Below are 19,429 nucleotides of genomic sequence, written 5' to 3' on the forward strand. Positions count from 1 at the left end.
TGTCTCATTTTTCATAGCAAATAATCAATGGACTTTGCATAAGGTAAAAAGAATTTTTAAAATAATTAATATAAATAAAAACATAAATACATTAAGATGGTAATATATTATGCAATAATATTTAATATATTATATATTATTGTGTATTATATATTGTATAACATCTATAATATATAATTACATATATTATGCATATACATATATATTTAAGAATGTGTTTAATATAGATTACTATTATAAGTATTAATAAAGTAATAAAAACGTCATAATATATATGACAAATAGAGTGGATTAAATATGTCAAAGATAATATTACCAATGTTGTCTAAAGTTTATTAATCAAAGTAGGTGTCAAAGTATATATTTTTTAAATAAATAAACTTAACTACCAGAGAATTTAAATAGAAATTATAAATTCTTACAGGACTTCATGAAGGGGATAAAGAAGAGAGTTTTGTTAACAAACTTTGCTTTGTATAGCTACAATTTAAACAATTTTACATATACATGCATGCATGCATAAATTCTGTAATAAAAATAATTGGAAGAGTATCAGAAATAAAAATATGTATGCAAAATCCCATTTTTGCAAAAACATATAATGGGGAGCCACAGTAACAGATAAAAACTCAAAGTACGAGATACATATTAATCAAAATGTTAACAGTGATTATTGCTTCATCCCTGGGAAGACGCCAGATTATATGTTTCCTTTTATGTTTCTATATGTTCTTTTAAAAATGGACATGCATAACATAAATTACTCTGTAATTTAAAAATACTATATAGTACTTAAACTTATTTTTAAAAAGGATGAATAGGTGGGGGAAAGCCTCAATGAATTACTTCTCTTTCAGTGATGCATCTAATTACACCAATAATTTATTTAAATATAAAATATTTATCAGAACTATAAATATTTAAAATAGACATAAAAGTTTCTTTTAAATATTATGTAGAAAAATTTGAAACATTTTAACAGATTTTTGTCATACGTTTTGGTTCATCATTTGTTTTGATTTTGAAGTTAATTTATCATAAGACTATTTTTCCAATTTTATACCTACAAGAAAAAAATCTATTTTGGTTATAGAAATATCTTTACAGATAATTTTTCATAATACACTCTTCTATATAATAAGGGATACGTGTGTATTTATTATATTTTTATTCCACTTTAACTTCCAAATAATTGCAATAAGACACTTGTACTTCAGAATACTATTCCTTCTACATACTTCAAAGTTCTAAGAGTGATGGAATATAAATGCAATCTCTAAATGTAAATATAAATGTGAAGTGTATAAAATATTTGCTGTAATACTGGGTAATTTTTAAATGTATTTTTTTCAAATAATAAGATTAAATAATTACATACCAAAGCAATTCCTGCAGAATAACTGGTAACACACATCTTTCCAGGAAATGCTGCTCCCACATAATCTGGATACTCTCTATAGCTAAATAAATAAGTATATAATTATAGTTAATTTTGACAAACAATTCACATGTGATAACTCCTGCTAGTAATTTGTCTGTAGTTCATAAATTTCTAGTCTGAAGCAAATTGAAGTACAATCTTTCCGTATGGAGTTAACTGCTTCAAATTTGTAAAATAGTCTTCATTAAATGAGATTAAGCAATCTGGGTTCCTAAAACGTATCCAATGGATCCAAGTTATTGATGAGTTTACTGTTCTTGTGATGTTTGGTTAGGGTTACTAAAGCCTTGATCAAACACTTCAATCAAAAGCATTTTGCTGAATTACAATGACAAATAGTTTTAATGTATGGATTAAAAGTTTTCACTCAAATGTAGAAAAGCTCACCATTTTCTCACTGGAATGATTTTATTGTTCTACAACTTACCATTATTTTTTCCTGCTTTGAGAAGAAGAGTCCGTATAAACTGCCATATAATAATAGCACTATTCTCATGGATTTACATAAACGATTCTATTTAATCCTCAAATCCAGCCAGCGAATTAGATACTATTTTTCCCCCACTGAACAAATCAAACATCAGATGGGAAGTACAAGTAACTTGCTCAGGGCAGCACAGGTAAGTGCTGCTGAAGGATATGAACTTGGACAGTTTGAATGCAGAGCCATACTCTCAACCACTAAGATACAGATGCTCCAAACATATTCTGCCATCTTTAGAGCCCCAGCCAAAACGAACATTCCAAGACGTGTGTAAAAAACCTTGGTACGCAATTCTCAGTTTGAAATGCCTCCTCAGTCTCAACTGCACTGCACTTCACAATTGCACTGTCTCTCCACTGCTCCCTTATTCTGTCTCACTGATATTGTTTATACATAAGCACTTGTTTCCAAGTATTTGCCTTTAACACCCAACTTTGGCTTTACATTCCAATATGAAAGTATTGTTTACACTCTTTCTTCATTCAAGATAGTTCTCCCAATAGATAAGACTTTCCCCCTATCTCTATGCATACTCCTGATGAGCTGGATTCAATAATAGCTATTTTTTACTTAATACGGCCACCCAGTCTCCACATCAAATCAGTTATCAAGATTTACTGTTTTACTCCTTCAACTTTTCTTGTATCCCTCCCCTCCTCCAGAGGTTCAGCTCCAGTTATAACTATGAATTCCATACTCTTTGAAAAGAACTATTATTTAGTCCCATGTCTCTAGGCATATTGTTTCCATAACCTGGAATGCTTTCCACCTCCTTTCACTGAATTTAAACATTCCTGGGACTTCCTGGTGGTCCAGTGGTAAAGAATCTGCTTCCAATGCAGGGCATGAGGGTTCGATTCCTGGTTGGGGAACTAAGATCACACATGTCATGGGGCAAGTAAGTCAGCACACCACAACTAGAGAGAAGCCTGCACACTGCAACGAACATCCCAAGTGCTGCAACTAAGACCCGTCACAGCCAAAATTTTTTTTAAAATTAATTATATTAAGTAAAAACAATAAATATTTTTTTAAAATTCCTCAGTCTGCCTTCTCACTTCTAATTTGATTAGCACGTCTTTAACTTGGCCCTTTTGTTATATGTTACTTTGAGTCTCTCTCTCACTCTTGCTCTTGCTCTCACTCTCATTGTTTCTTCCTCCTGTAAACTAAACAAGTAGAGATAATGTACCAACATTAATCTTCTGGAGTGACATCAGCAAGATGGCAGAATAGGAGTTTTTTAGCCCTCATCTCTCCACAGAAACAACAATTTTGACAAACAACCACAGATGTGGCCCAAGACCCAAGGAAAGGCCCCATGCCACACCGGAGCAAAAAATCCAAGAAGAGACACATTGAAGAAGGTAAAAACAATTTCACTTTACCCATGTCACCATTCCCCCAAGGCAGCACAGCTCAGTGCCAAAACAGCTGCCTCCAGCCATGATTTCTCCCACAAGGGAAGGTGAGAGTACAGTGAATACTGCCAGCCATGCAAGATGATGCCAAAGAGGCCCACTTTTTAAACGTCCATTGAGAGATGAATGGATAAAGAAAATGTGATGTATATATACAGTGGAATATAATTCAGCCTCAAGAAAGAAGGAAATCCTGACATTTACAACATGGATAAACCTGAAGGACATTATGCTAAGTGAAATAAGCCAGACATAAAAAGGCAAGTACTGTATGATCACACTTATGTGTGGAATCTAAAATAATCCAACTCATAAAAGCAGCGAGTTGAAGAGTGGTTGCCAGGGGTTGGGAGATGGAGGAAATGGGGAGATGGTCAAAGATACAAGGTTTCAGTTATGTAGGCTGAATAAGTTCTGGAGTTCTAATGTACAGCATGATGATTATAGTTAATAATACTGCATTGTATATGTGAAATTTGCTAGAGAAGATCTTAAGATTTCTCATCACACACCAAAGAATGTTAACTATGTAAGGTGGTGTATATGTTAATTAGCTTATGATTTCACAATGTATACATATATCAAATATCACATTGTACTCCTTAAATATGTATAATTTTTATTTGTCAATTACACCTCAATAAAGCTGTAAATGAATAAAACTAATAAAAGCAAATATAGGGAAACTGAGGCAGAGAGCATCAATTGCCCTAGGTGACAGGGCTGAAGTTAAATGCAGGCAGTTGGCCTCCAGAGTTTAAATTTGAATCACTATGCAATATTATCTCAATAAACATTTGTTGAATAAAGGACAGATTGTAAACGGTTAAAAAATTAAGCTTGCTATGTTCATTGTTCCTACTGTAGGGCCTAAACCAGATTATAAATTTCTGGAGTACAAATTTCTGGAGTACAAAGACCAGAAAATAATAGATAATTACTGTTATTTATCGTAATTTTATAGTATTTATTCTAGGACATTACTCATATGCAAAGTATGTTGATGCATTAAAATAACATCAAGGGATCAAGAAGGGGTATTATTCAAGTTCAAGGAGACTGACTGTACCATAATTTCTACATTTCTAACGGGATAAATGCTCTCACCAATTTCACTTATTACTGTATCAAATTTCAACATCCTATTAAAAGGATAATACATCATGTCAAAATTGAGATTTATTCTAGGAATGCAAGATGGTTCAAGATTAGGAAATATATCACTATAATTATTTCTATTGAATGCCAATAAGAGTATCTTATGTCATCCCTATAAAAGCTGAAAGATTATTTTTCGTTCTTTTTTTTAAGATTTTTTGATGTGGACCATTTTTAAAGTCTTTATTGAATTCGTTAAAATATTGCTTCTGTTTTATGTTTTGGTGTTTTGGCCCTGAGGCATGTGGGATCTTAGCTCCCCGACCAGGGATCAAACCCACAACCCCTGCATTGGAAGGAGAAGTATTAATCACTGGACTGCCAGGGAAGTCCCTGAAAGATTATTTTTCAAATTGTTGGTATAGTATGAATCTATGAATATTGCCCTACTATTATTCAAATTCTAAAACATGCCTGTGCACACACACAGAGCCAAACCTACATTTTAGCCCCCAAAGCTAAAAAGTATTACTCAATGAGGTAACATTCCCTAAAGAATAAAACAGACATGACCCATGTTACCATTATTACTACTACTAGTTTAAACTGTATTAAACTAGCCAAAGCAATAAGAACAGAGAAAGAAACTGAAAATATAAAATTAAATAGCAAGAGATAAAACTACCTGTATTTGCAGATGGTATAATTATATGAGTGAAAAAACCAATGTAGTAGACTTAAGAATGATTAAAAACAAAGAAATTTAGTAAGGCAATAGGATATAAAATCAATATGAAATTAAGGTAATCTTACAAACAAAAACTATATATATTTAGCAGATAGAAGACACATTTACAACAGCAACCACAAAGACAATATACCTAAGAAAAGTTATCAATAAATGTATAAAACCTATGAGAAATTAACTTCTGAATGACCAAAAACTGGAAAGACAAAATGTGAGATGTGAAGACTAAACAGTTCTCTATAGCTCAATTTATAAATTTAACAGTCTTAAAAAATAGGAGCTAGACAGGTTGATTCTAAAATTTCCATGGAAAATAAATTTAAAACTTCCCTCACACCCATGAAGTGGGAAGGCCTTTCTAATTATGACTCAAACTCTAGAAACCATCAAATAAAAACCTCATGAATCCTGCCTTAAAAATAAAAGTATTTTGTATGGCAGTTAAAAAATACACACACACAAGAAGCCAAGTCAAAAGACAAATTAAGAAAGAAAACTACTTCTCATCGCAAGGCAAAGAAATTTATCTTTTTATCTATATCTGTGTTGAAATTGATATCTAAATGCATCTATCCCTATCTATCTAGATATCTAGCTATCTACCATCAGGCTCATGAAAAAGAAATGAAAATTAAAACTATACCAATATATCATTTCTCAGGTACCAAAGGTGAAGAAAAACTTGACCATACACTTTGGTGGCTAGACTGTGGGGAAACAGACCCTTCTCATACGTTATTGATAAGTGTGCAAAGCACTAAAATCAGTGCCAAAATCTGGTATTAGCTATCAAAATTAGAATTATACTACCTAGAAATATTACTCCTGGGAATCTGCCTTGTAGATACACATGCACATATATAAATGATACACATAAGGTTTTTTTCACTGTAAGATTTTTTAAAATAATAAAATATTGGAATCAAGCCAAGTACCAATTATTAAAGAACTAGTTAAATAAACTACACACAACTTTTAGACCCTATTATAAACTGGAAATATTGATATTATCATGCCAACTTAAAAATATGTATATGCAGATTTATTGAAAGACATGCTGATCATAATTGCTGGTAAATTTTATATGAATAAAATTATAAGTATACAGTTATAATTGATTGTTTAGAAAACTAACATTTAAAAATAATGCAGAAAATTCAGTAGGATAAAATATTTTAACCTACTTTACCAAGGCTTTGATCAAAACTCATAACAAAGATATAAACTTCACAAGATAAATGCCATCTCTTTATGTAATGATTAAGATTATGGGCTCTGGAGTTACAAACTGTGGATTCAAAACCTAGACACACCATCAAGAGTCCTCAGTTGGTTTAACTTCCTGAAATATCAATCTCCTCAATAGTAAATGTTGATAAGCACAGAAATAAATTTTAGCAATCTTCTTTTATTGTCTGACAACCAGAAAGACAGCATGAGGTCTGACTGAGTGCATGATAATCAAAGTATGAATAGTCAGAAATGAACAACAATTCCCTAATTTAAGCTACATCAATATCACAAATCTTTGATTTCTAAGAAGACTGAAACATTATACTTACATGAATAGATATGCAATATCATGAGGTCTTAGGGTAAGATAAGACTTTTTCCAGTCTAAAAATGCATGCAATAATTCATCTGCCTCACCAACAGTAGAGATCTTATTTTTATCTGACCACAATTCCAAAGATGACAGCACAATAGTAATTTTAAATGGCGTAAACATCTAAAAACAGAAGAGATAAATACATGAAAAAAATAATTTTTATGTTATTTTATAATAACCAAGAAATTAATTCAATCTTTTGACAAATCCACCCTCAATTTATATGGATAACTTTATTCAGAAATGCCACGTCAGCTGCGGAGCAACTCAGTCCATGCGCCACAACTACTGAAGCCTGCGCGCCTAGAGCCCATGCTCCGCAACAAGAGAAGCCACTGCAATGAGAAGCCCGCGCACCGCAACGAAGAGTAGCCGCCACTCACCACAACTAGAGAAAGCCCGCGCACAGCAACAAAGACCCAACGCAGCCAAAAATAAATAAATAAAATAAATAAATTTTTTAAAAAAAGAAATGCCATGTCAAGGCAATGCAAATTATAATTTCAAAACTAGTATGAATTTTCCTAACTAGTATGAAAAGGAAAATACTTACCGAATTTACAAGGCCAATAATTTCGATGACTTTATTTGTTACCATCATGCTATCAGAGCCCAGGTAATCATACTGAAAAACAGAATTAATTTAAAATTTAAATATCATTTGTTATGTAATATGTTTGAGATTTACTCTCCATCTACTCTCTCAGGTTGAGGCTGCTTTGGGGTTAGAACACTTCAAAATAAGACAGTAACAATTAAAATAGGAATATAAATTGGATCACTCACACATGCTAGTATGTAACATTGTATAGCCACTCTGAAAGATAGCTTGGCAACTTCTTTCAAAACAAATAATGGACCTAGAAGTTGCACTCCTGGACATTTATCCTAAAGAAGTAAAAACTGGTGCTCAGAAAAACCCATACATGAGTGGAAACAACTCCTAAGTCATTCAGTCGTTCAAAGATTAAACAAACTGTGGTACATTCATAACACGGAATACGATTCAGTAATAAAAAGTAACTGAACTGCTGATATATGAAACAGCCTGGGTAAACCTCATGAAAATTATGCTAAGTATAAACAAATCTCAAAAGGATACATACTATATGATAACATTTATGCAATATTCCTGAAATCACAGATGGAGAATAGATGAGTGATTACCAGAGGTCGAGAAGTGAGGAAGTGGGGAGAGATGTGTGTGACTCCAAAGGGATAACACAGAGAGTCTTGTGATGGTACTTGTTCAGTGTATTGGTCGTGGTGGTGGTAGTTATGAACGGCTACATATGTGATACTACCACATAAAACCACACACACATACATACACACAAATGAGTGTATATAGAATGGCTGAAATCTGAATCAGCTCTGAAGAATGTGTCAATGTTAAATTCCTTATCTATAAAAAACTCCCTAAAGTACATTATCCCTTGCATATTACACAGGACCCTCGAGTTAAACATACCCAAAACTGCACTCATTATCCTCCCTCAAAAATATGCTCCCACTTAGATTTCCACTTCTTTAGTGAATGCTATTACCATTTATGACCTCCCACATTCATTATACTGTATGTTCAGTGACAGCAAAACTTTTCCTGTTTTGTTCACTGCTCTATCCTCAATAAATAGAACAGTAACTGGCATCTAGGTGATGCTTAATATATTATTAAATGAATGAATAAATCAAGTCAATTTACAAGTTCTTCTAATTCACCCTCATTAGTAACATTTAAAATTGTCCTTTCCTGTCTATTCCTAACACTATTAATTTGTAAAACTTCACCTTGATTGCTGGAATAGTCTCTTAAATGCTTTATCTTACTCCAATTTTTACACCAGCATTCCTGTCCCTATGCTATTGCAGAAATGATTCTAAATGTAAATATGAACACATCATTACCCTGCTTAAAATCTTTCATTGACTCTCTATTACCTTTAGGATAAAATCCAAATATCATGTCAATTCTTCAATTCATCTCTTTCCCTTTCCCTTCTTCAACACTGTATATTAATCATACTCAACTTCTTAAAATGATCTGAAAAGAACAATCTCTCATATTTACGCACCCTTGCAAAGAAAGGTTTCGCACTGAGTCTTCCCTGGCCCCATCCTCCCCCCATTGCCCAAACCAACCAAGCCAGAACCCAGCCTGCAACCATCTCCTTTACCAGGTTCTCACACTCCAATTCCCCTGCCCTAATCATCCAAGGGCATGGTACCAAAAATTGTGAAACAACCTCTATTCTCCCGAACCCACTGCAATTTTTCAAGTTAGCCAATGCTAAACCTGTTTACCTTGTTTTGCTGTTCCTTCCCACAGAAATCACAATAAAGGCTCCTGCCGTGTTTTCCTATTGCTCCCTCTGTCTCCTGACCTACTGTGGTGCTTCTCCATGTGGCATGATGTGGTATGCCCTTTCCTCCTGGGAACTGTGAATAACAAACTAACTTTCCAATAGTAATCATCTCCTGATCTGTTGGCATCAGCATACCTGAATAATAATAAAACCTACATGTTAAAACACCTACTTACACACTCTTACAATACCTCAGGTTACAGCTGTGTGTCTCCATGTCTTTCTCTATTAATGTACTGTGTTTTCATAGTACCATAATCTTCCCTCAATCTGGCACTGAATTCACTAGGCTACAACTGTGGATTTAAAATTTGTGAAGTGATTGAAGACATCACTATTCTTCTTTATATGCCCAATATCTAGTAACACAGATGTCATACTGGCTCAATGTTTGTTTTATTAAAGAATACATAAACATAAATATTTGTAAGAACATAAAAAAGAGATGTTTAATGAGCATTATATGGCTGACAAACCTGGCAATTTGGACAAGACGCTTTTAAAACAACTCTCAAAATTTGTAACGTAATCCTGAAACAAAATAATTTTCATAAACCCAAATATTCCCTGGAAATCTAGTCATCTTTACTAGAAATATCTCAACTCTCTCTTAAATGTTCCGTTTGCCCTTTTTCCTAATACTCTACTAAGTCATGTATTTTAATATCCTTCTCCAAATATCTCCTGTCTCTGACCCTCAACTCTGGCTTCCTGACAAGCTCTACAATCCTATGAATAGAAAGGGAAATTCACATTCTCTGTAGTATTCCATAGATGTGACAATCAAATACTTATCTTCAAAACAAAACCTGGAAAGTATACTTTATCCCTGTTTTCTGAAATCTTTGAAATATAGGAGAAATAAAACCACACCCAACTGAGTACAAACTGAGTTATCACCTCAAGGGTCTGAAGTTCAGAGATCCTCAAATTGTTTATGGGAATAAGGAATCTAGAGGTGCCTTTAGACTAGACTCAATCAGACTTGAGTCAACAGACTCAAACAGTTGCACCATTAAAAACCACTAAAAAAATCTTGACATTTTAATGTAAGCAGTTATCATAAGTAGTTATACTATCATCATTGCTGTGCCAATAAATATCTTATAGGGAAAAAGATTCTCTAGACTACATGCTGCTCTTCAAGTACCCTAAAACAAGAATTAAAGCTTAGAGAATTTCACTTTACAAAATCACCGTTAAAAATTTTTGTGGATTGAGAAAGGCCCTAAAGATGTGAAGTACCAGCAAAAAAAAAAAAAAAAAATCATTTTGTTATGCAGGTTTGTTATGTAAAGATTTCAAATAAAACATTTCTGATAGAACTAATGTAATTTTGAATATTCGATTCTTCAAACAGAAGACGTCTTCACTGTTCTCTAGGAGTGACATGGAAGTAAGAAGATTGGAATCTTTAAGTTCCTTTCTAGTTAGGGATAATCATACATTCATATCAAATATTCAAAAGCAAAGAAAAAGCAAAACACATACCAAAACTTTGTCCACCACGATATGCATTTCTAGATAAAGAGGAATTAAATCTGGAACAGCTGATTCTGGCTAGAAAGAAAGAATAGCAGTCTTTAAAAACTTTCACAAATTGTTTATTCTGAACTTTTAAAATATTTTTCCACCTTTACTGAGTCATAGTTGAAATATATATATATACTTAAGCTATAAGACTTGATGCTTTGATATACATACACAATGTGAAATAACTGCCACATTCAAGCTAATTAACATATCCACTCTCACACAGTTACCATTTTCTTTTATCTTGTGTGTGTGTGTACTCCATAAGTTTTTTATGGAGTAGTTAGGGTGTTCTATATATAATATCATGTCATCTGCAAGTAGTGACAGTTTTACTTCTTCCTTTCAATTTGAATGCGTGTCATTTCGTTTTATTACCCAATTACTGTGGTGAGAACTTCCAATTCTTTGTTGAATAAAAGTGGCGAAAGTAGGCATCCTTGACATGTTCCTGATCTTAGAGGAAATGCTTTCAGCTTTTCACCGTTGAGTACAATGTTAGCTGTGGGCATGCCATATATGGTCTTTATTATGTTGAAGTATGTTCCCTCTGTATCCACTTTGTTGAGTTTTTATTATACATGGATGCTGAATGTTTTCAAACGCTTTTTCTGCATCTATTTAGATGATCATGATTTTTATCCTTCATTTTGTTAATGTGGTATATCACATTGATTGATTTGCTGATGTTGAACCATTTTTTCATCCTTGCAATAAACCCCACTTCAGCATGGTGTATGATTCTTTTAATGTTTTTTTCCTTTTAATGTTTTAATGTTGAATTTGGTTTGCTATTATCTTTTTAAAGATTTTTGCATCTATGTTCATCAGGGATATTAGCCAGTAATTTTCTTTTCTTTTCTTTTCTTTTTTGTGGTATCTTTGTCTGGTGTTTGGTATCAGGGTATGCTGGCCTTGTAAAATGAATTTGGAAGTGTTCCCCCTTCATCTATTCTTTGGAAAAGGAGTTTGAGGATTGGTATTAATTATTCTTTAAATGTTTGGTACAATTCACCAGTGAATTGTATAAGTCTGGTCTTGGACTTTTGTTTGTTAGCATATTTTTGACTACTGATTAAATGCGCTTACCAGTAATTGGTCTATTCAGATTATCTATTTCACCACAATTCAGTCTTTGTAGGTTAGGTGTTTCTAGAAATTTATCCATCTCTTCTGGGTTGCCTAATTTTTTTAAATTGAAGTATAGTTGATTGACAATGTTGTGTTACTTTTAGGTGTACAGCAAAGTGATTCATATATATATATATATATATTTAATATATATGACATATAATATATATGTATTCCTTTTCAGATTCTTTTCCCTTATAGGTTATTACAAAATATTGAGTATAGTTCCCTGTGCTATATAGTAGGTTCTTGTTGGTTATCTATTTCATATATTGTTGTGTATATATGTTAACCCCAAGCTCCCAAGTTTTCCCTCCCCAGGTTGCCTAATTTGTTAACATATAATTCTTCCTAGTAGTCTATATTTCTGTGGGATCAGTTGTAACATCTCCTTCATTTTTTATTTTATGATTTCTCTTTTTCTCTGGGTGAGCCTAGCTAAAGGTTTGTCAATTTTATTTTTTCAAAGAACCAGCTCTCAGCTGCACTGACCTTCTCTATTGTCCTTTTGGAATCTGTTTCATTTATTTCTGCCCTACATTTGTTATGTCCTCCCTTCTGCTAATCCTGGGTTTCATTTGTTCTTTTTCTAGTTCCTTGAGGTATAAAGTTAGGTTATTAGTGACTTTTCTTGTTTCTTGAGGTAGGCCATTTATCGCTAAGAACTTCCATCGTAGAACTACTTTTGCTGCATCCCACAAATTTTTGGTATATGCTATTTCCAATTTCTTTTGTCTCAAGGTATTTTTAAAAATTTCTCCTTTGATTTTTCTTTGGCCCATTTGTTGTTCAGTAGCATACTGTTTAAACTTCACATATTTGTGAATTATCCAGATTTCTTCACGTAAATAATTTCCAGTTTCATACCATTGTGGTCAGTAAACATGCTTCGTATGTTATCAATCCTCTTAAATTTATTAAGATTGTTTTGTGGCCTAACATGATCTCTCGTGGAAAATGTTCCATGAGAACTTCAGAAGAATGTGTATTCTGTTGCTTTTACATGGAGTATTCTGTATATATCTGTTAAGTCCATCATTCCAATGTGTCATTTAAGGCCAATGTTTCCTTATTGATTTTCTGTCTGGATGATCTATCCATTGATTTAAGTGGGATATTAAAATTCCCTACTATTATTATATTGCTGTCTATTTCTCCCTTTAGGTCAGTTAATATTTGCTTTATATATTTAGGTTATCCTATGTTGGGTACCTAAATACTTACAAATGTTATATCTTCTTGTTAAATTGACCCCTATATCATTATGTGACACCCATCCATGTCTCTTATTACAATCTTTTTTTTTTTTACACCTATTTTGCCTGATATAATTATAGCTACTCCAGCTTTCTTTTGGTTTCCATTAGCTTGGAAATCTTTTTCCATCACTTCACTCTCAGTCTCTGTGTGTCCTTATATCAAAAGTCTCTTGTATGTAGCATACAGATGGGTCTTATTTTTTTAATCCACATAGCCACTCTATGTCTGTTGACTGGAGAACTCAGTCAATTTACATTTAAAGTAATTACTGATAGGTAGAGAAATGAGAGAACTCAAATAAAATTTAAAAGTAATTATTGCCATTTTATTAATTGTTTACTGGCTGTTTGTTTCTTCTTCTCTTGCTCTCTTCCTTTGTGGTTTCATGACTTTCTTTAGTAATATATTACTTTCTTTTTATTGTTTGTGTATTTACTATAGGTTTTTGCTATTCGTAAGCCATGAAGCTTACAAATAACTTATATATGTCTATTGTAAGTTGACAACAACTTAAGTTTTCTGAAAAAGCTCAACATTTTTACTCCCTGCCACATTTTATGTTTTTTATGTCATATTTTATCTCTTTTATCTTGTGTATACCTTAACTAATTATTATAATCACAGTTATTACTATTTTTACTACTTTCGTCTTTTAACCTTCATAGTAGCTTTGTAACTGATTAATCCACTCCCTTTGCTATATATTTATCTTTCTGGTGAGCGTTATTATTTCATGTTTTCTTGGAAAAATTTAATGTGAGTTCCAGTTCAAGATGGCAAAATATGAAGATCCTGAAATCAACTCCTCCCAAAGACCTATTGAGTCTACAACTACATACAGAACAATTTCCTCTTTTAAAAAACCTAAAGTCTGGCTGAGTGGTAACTATACATCAGGAAAATGAGAAGAAAAGCATGGTGAATCAGGTAGGATGTACTGAGACACACTCTTACCGTAAATGCCACCCTCAGTGCTATGACCCACAACCTGGAGAAAATTCTAAACCTGGAGCTTCTGTCTGAGGAGTGAAGGGTTTGAACCTCACATTGGGCACCACAACTTTTAGGACCTGCACCTGAGAGACAAGCCCCCAAAATATGGAACTTTGGAAACCAATGGGGCTTGAGTCCCCAGACTCACAAGATTGTGTCATTCTGGGAACCAGGTCAACAAGGGCCCAGGCACTTGGACTTACCTTCTGTAGGGCCCAGCTCAGAGGGAGCTAGTCATGCCCAGACTTAAAGTAAAGGAAATTCCCTTGCTTATATTAAGGTGTCAGCCTGAGAGGCAGGCATCTAATTAGCACACACATCCAGTGATGAAGACCTGCAGGTACCATCTTCGTGCTTTCCCTTGTCCATGCTCCAGAGCACTATATCTCCCAGAAGAGAGCTTTTACATGCATCCGGTGCACCGATCGTTGCAGCTGACTCCCTGGGGACATTACTTGACTGCCTGACTCTGGAAGCCAAAGGAGCTTGCATTCCTAATCCCATGGGATTGTAATGATCATAAAGGAGCTCATACCCCTGTTAGGCACTCCAATCTTTATGGCAGCTACCCAGGAATACCTCTACATCACCTGGCTCTGGCAGCCAGTGGGGCTTATACTTGTGGGTCCCATAGGACAGTAGCTAACAGAGAAAGAGTTCTTAAACAGCTACCAGGCCCCAGCCAGCAAGAGGCAAAAGATCCAAGACCTCAGTCTTTCTGTTACAGAGGCCTATTAGCTAATCATCATGGCTGCAGCCTGAGAGGCAGACTTCTAATTAAACACACATCTATGGGCTAAGTGTCATGCTTTCCAGACACCTCAGAGGGTGAGTGCTATCTTCAAGAACTCCCTCTGCTACCCTCCAGAGATCCAGTTTTTCCTGCAAGGGAATTTTACATGCAATTGATGCCCTAGTTTTTAAAACAAGTGCCCCAGTTTTTGCAGCTACCACCTAGGGAATGCTCCTTCAATGCCTGGCTCTGGTGGCTAGGGGGCTTGCATTTATGAGACCCACAGGACTTGAAGCAATTGAAGAGATGGTTCTTGGCAAGCTGCCACCTCAATACATAAGGCAAATGCTAACAGCCATAAAAAGGGAAATAGACAGTAATACAATCATAGTAGGGGACTTTAACACCCCACTTTCACCAATGGACAGATCGTCCAAAATGAAAATAAATAAGGAAACACAAGCTTTAAATGATACATTAAACAAGATGGACTTAATTGATATTTATAGGACATTCTACCCCAAAACAACAGAATACCCTTTCTTCTCAAGTGCTCATGGAACATTTTCCACGATAGATCATATCCTGGGTCACAAATCAAGCTTTGGGAAATTTAAGAAAATTGAAATCATATCAACTATCTTTTCCAACCACAATGCTATAAGATGAGATATCAATTACAGGGGAAAATCTGTAAAAAATACAAACAGATGGAGGCTAAACAATACACTACTAAATAACCAAGAGATCACTGAGGAAATCAAAAACTACCTAGAACCAAATGACAATGAAGACACGATGACCCAAAACCTATGGAATGCAGCAAAAGCAGTTCTAAGAGGGAAGTTTATAGCAATACAATCCTACCTCAAGAAACAAGAAACATCTCAAATAAACGACTAAACCTTACATCTAAATCAATTAGAGAACGAAGAACAAAAAAAACCTAAAGTTAGCAGAAGGAAAGAAATCATAAAGATCAGATCAGAAATAAACGAAAAAGAAATGAAGGAAACAATAGCAAAGGTCAATAAAACTAAAAGCTGGTTCTTTGAGAAGATAAACAAAATTGATACACCATTGGCCAGACTCATCAAGAAAAAAAGAGAAAAACTCAAATCAATAGAACTAGAAATGAAAAAGGAGAAGTAAAAACTGACACTGCAGAAATACAAAGGATCATGAAGATTACTACAAGCAACTATATGCCGATAAAATGGACAACCTGGAGAAAATGGACAAATATTTAAAAAGCACAACCTTCTGAGACTGAACCAGGAAGAAATAGAAAATATAAACAGACCAATCACAAGCACTGAAATTGAGACTGTGATTAAAAATCTTCCAACAAACAAAAGCCCAGGACTAGATAGCTTCACAGGTGAATTCTATCAAACATTTAGAGAAGAGCTAACACCTATCCTTCTCAAACTCTTCCAAAATATAGCAGAGGGAGGAACACTCCCAAACTCATTCTACGAGGCCACCATCACCCTGATACCAAAACCAGACAAAGATGTCACAAAGAAAGAAAACTACAGGCCAATATCACTGAGGAACATAGATGCAAAAATCCTCAACAAAATACTAGCAAACAGAACCCAACAGAACATTAAAAGGATCATATACCATGATCAAGTGGGGTTTATCCCAGGAATGCAAGGATACTTCAATATACACAAATCAATCAATGTGATAAACCATATTAACAAATTGAAGGAGTCAAACCATATAATCATCTCAACAGGTGCAGAAAAAGCTTTCGACAAAATTCAACACCCATTTATGATAAAAACCCTCCAGAAAGTAGGCATACAGGGAACTTACCTCCACATAGTAAAGGCCATATATGACAAACCCACAGCCAACATCGTTCTCAATGGTGAAAAATTGAAACCATTTCCTCTAAGATCAGGAACAAGACAAGGTTGCCCACTCTCACCACTATTATTCAACACAGTTTTGGAAGTTTTAGCCACAGCAATCAGAGACAAAAAAGAAATAAAAGGAATCCAAGTTGGAAAAGAAGAAGTAAAGCTGTCACTGTTTGCAGATGACATGATACTATACGTAGAGAATCCTAAAGATGCTACCAGAAAACTACTAGAGCTGATCAATGAATTTGGTAACGTAGCAGGATAGAAAATCAATGCACAGAATTCTCTTGCATTCCTATACACTGGTGATGAAAAATCTGAAAGAGAAATTAAGGAAACATTACCATTTAGCATTGCAACAAAAATAATAAAATATCTAGGAATAAACCTACCTAAGGAGACAAAAGACCTGTATGCAGAAAACTATAAGAGACTGTTGAAAGAAACTAAAGATGATACCAACAGATGGACAGATATACCATGTTCTTGGATTGGAAGAATCAACACTGTGAAAATGACTATACTATACAAAGTAATCTACAGATTCAATGCAATCCCTATCAAACTAGCAATGGCATTTTTCACAGAACTAGAACTAAAAACTTCACAATTTGTATGGAAAGACAAAAGACCCCGAATAGCCAAAGTAGTCTTGAGAAAGAAAAATGGAGCTAGAGGAATCATGCTCCCTGACTTCAGACTATACTACAAAGCTACAGTAATCAAGATAGTATGGTACTAGCACAAAAACAGAAATACAGATCAATGAAACAGGATAGAAAGTCCAGAGATAAACTCACGCACATATGGTCACCTTATTTTTGATAAAGGAGGCAAGAATATATAATGGAGAAAAGACAGCCCCTTCAATAAGTGGTGCTGGGGGCTTCCCTGGTGGCGCAGTGGTTGAGAGTCCGCCTGCTGATGCAGGGGACGCAGGTTCGTGCCCTGGTCCAGGAGGATCCCACATGCCGCGGAGCGGCTGGGCCTGTGAGCCATGGCCCCTGAGCCTGTGCGTCCGGAGCCTGTGCTCCGTAACGGGAGAGGCCACAACAGTGAGAGGCCCGCGTACCACAAAAAAAAAAAAAGTGGTGCTGGGAAAAACGGACAGCTCCAGGTAAAAGAATGACATTAGAACACTCCGTAACACCATACACAAAAATAAACTCAAAATTGATTAAAGACCTAAATGCAAGGCCAGACACTATAAAACTCTTAGAGGAAAACATAGGCAGAACAATCTATGACATAAATCACAGCAAGATTCTTTTTGACCCACCTCCAAGAGGAATGGAAATAAAAACAAAACTAAACAAATGGGACCTAATGAAACTTAAAAGCTTTTGCACAGCAAAGTAAACCATAAACAAGATGAAAAGACAACCCTCAGAATGGGAGAAAATATTTGCAAATGAAGCAACTGCCAAAGATTAATCTCCAAAATTTACCAGCGGCTCATGCAGCTCAATATCAAAAAAAACGAACAACCCAATCCAAAAATGGGCAGAAGACCTAAATAGACATTTCTCCAAAGAAGATATACAGATTGTCAACAAACACATGAAAGGATGCTCAACATCACTGATCATTAGAGAAACGCAAATCAAAACTACAATGAGGTATATCACCTAACACCAGTCAGAATGGCCATCATCAAAAAATCTACAAACAATAAATGCTGGAGAGGGTGTGGAGAAAAGGGAACCCTCTTGCACTGTTAGTGGGAGTGTAAATTGATACAGCCACTATGGAGAACACTATGGAGGTTCCTTTAAAAACTAAAAACAGAACTACCATACAACCCAGCAATCCCACTACTGGGCATATACCCTGAGAAAACCATAATTCAAAAAGACTCATGTACCACAATGTTCATTGCAGCTCTATTTACAATAGCCAGGACATGGAGGCAACCTAAGTGTCCATCAACAGATTACTGGATAAAGAAGATATGGCACATATATACAATGGAATATTACTCAGCCAGAAAAAGAAACGAATTTGAGTTATTTGTAGTGAGGTGGATGGACTTAGAGTCTGTCATACAGAGTGAAGTAAGTCAGAAAGATAAAAACAAATACTGTATGCTAACACATATATATGGAATCTAAAGGAAAAAAAAGGTTCTGAAGAACCTAAGGGCAGGACAGGAATAAAGATGCAGATGTAGAGAATGGACTTGAGGACGTGGGGAGGGGAAAGGGTAAGCTGGGACAAAGTGAGAAAGTGGCACGGACATATATACACTCCCTGATGTAAAATAGATAGCTAGTGGGAAGCAGCCACATAGCACAGGGAGATCAGCTCGGTGCTTTGTGACCAACTAGAGGGGTGGGATATGGAGTGTGGGAGGGAGACGCAAGAGGGAGGAGATATAGGGATATATGTATACATATAGCTGATTCACTTTGTTATGCAGCAGAAACTAACACACCATTGTGAAAAAATTATACTCCAATAAAGATGTTAAAAAATAAATTAAATTAATAAGTAAATAAAAGCAATAACTGCCTTGAAAGAGTAATAAAGCATACATAACTCACTTTTTCACTTATAAAAACATTATAGTCCATTGGGTTTTGTTCTGTGTCTTGGTTATTTTCAATAAGAACTGCAAATTCATTGTTTTCATTTCCTAATTTATAAAGAAGATGCTGAAATTCAACTGCAGATTCCAGAGGCTCAATTCCATAAGAAAAATTTTCAAACTGCAATATTCCTCTGTAAAATTAAGG

General features: G+C 34.7%; 1 protein-coding gene across 14 annotated transcripts in view; it reads right to left on the reverse strand.

The window, feature by feature from the left end:
• Positions 1-19,429, reverse strand: part of ADAM32 (ADAM metallopeptidase domain 32) — a 159,792-nt gene that overhangs the window by 102,624 nt on the left and 37,739 nt on the right. For 12 of the 14 annotated variants that reach the window (XR_007474639.1, XM_033415009.2, XM_049704279.1 and 9 more), the window contains 5 exons: positions 19,238-19,415; positions 10,659-10,727; positions 7,355-7,426; positions 6,755-6,921; positions 1,379-1,460 (listed from right to left, as the gene is read on the reverse strand). Coding sequence is in view for 13 of the 14 variants with exons in the window: in XM_033415009.2 (XP_033270900.2) it covers positions 1,379-1,460; positions 6,755-6,921; positions 7,355-7,426; positions 10,659-10,727; positions 19,238-19,415 (568 nt within the window). In the remaining variant the exon portion in view is untranslated. The remainder of the gene's footprint in view (positions 1-1,378; positions 1,461-6,754; positions 6,922-7,354; positions 7,427-10,658; positions 10,728-19,237; positions 19,416-19,429) is intronic. The other 2 variants (XM_049704281.1, XM_049704278.1) reach the window with 1 other exon arrangement.

This window comes from Orcinus orca, chromosome 21, assembly GCF_937001465.1.
Source record: "Orcinus orca chromosome 21, mOrcOrc1.1, whole genome shotgun sequence".
NCBI classification, from domain to species: domain Eukaryota; kingdom Metazoa; phylum Chordata; class Mammalia; order Artiodactyla; family Delphinidae; genus Orcinus; species Orcinus orca.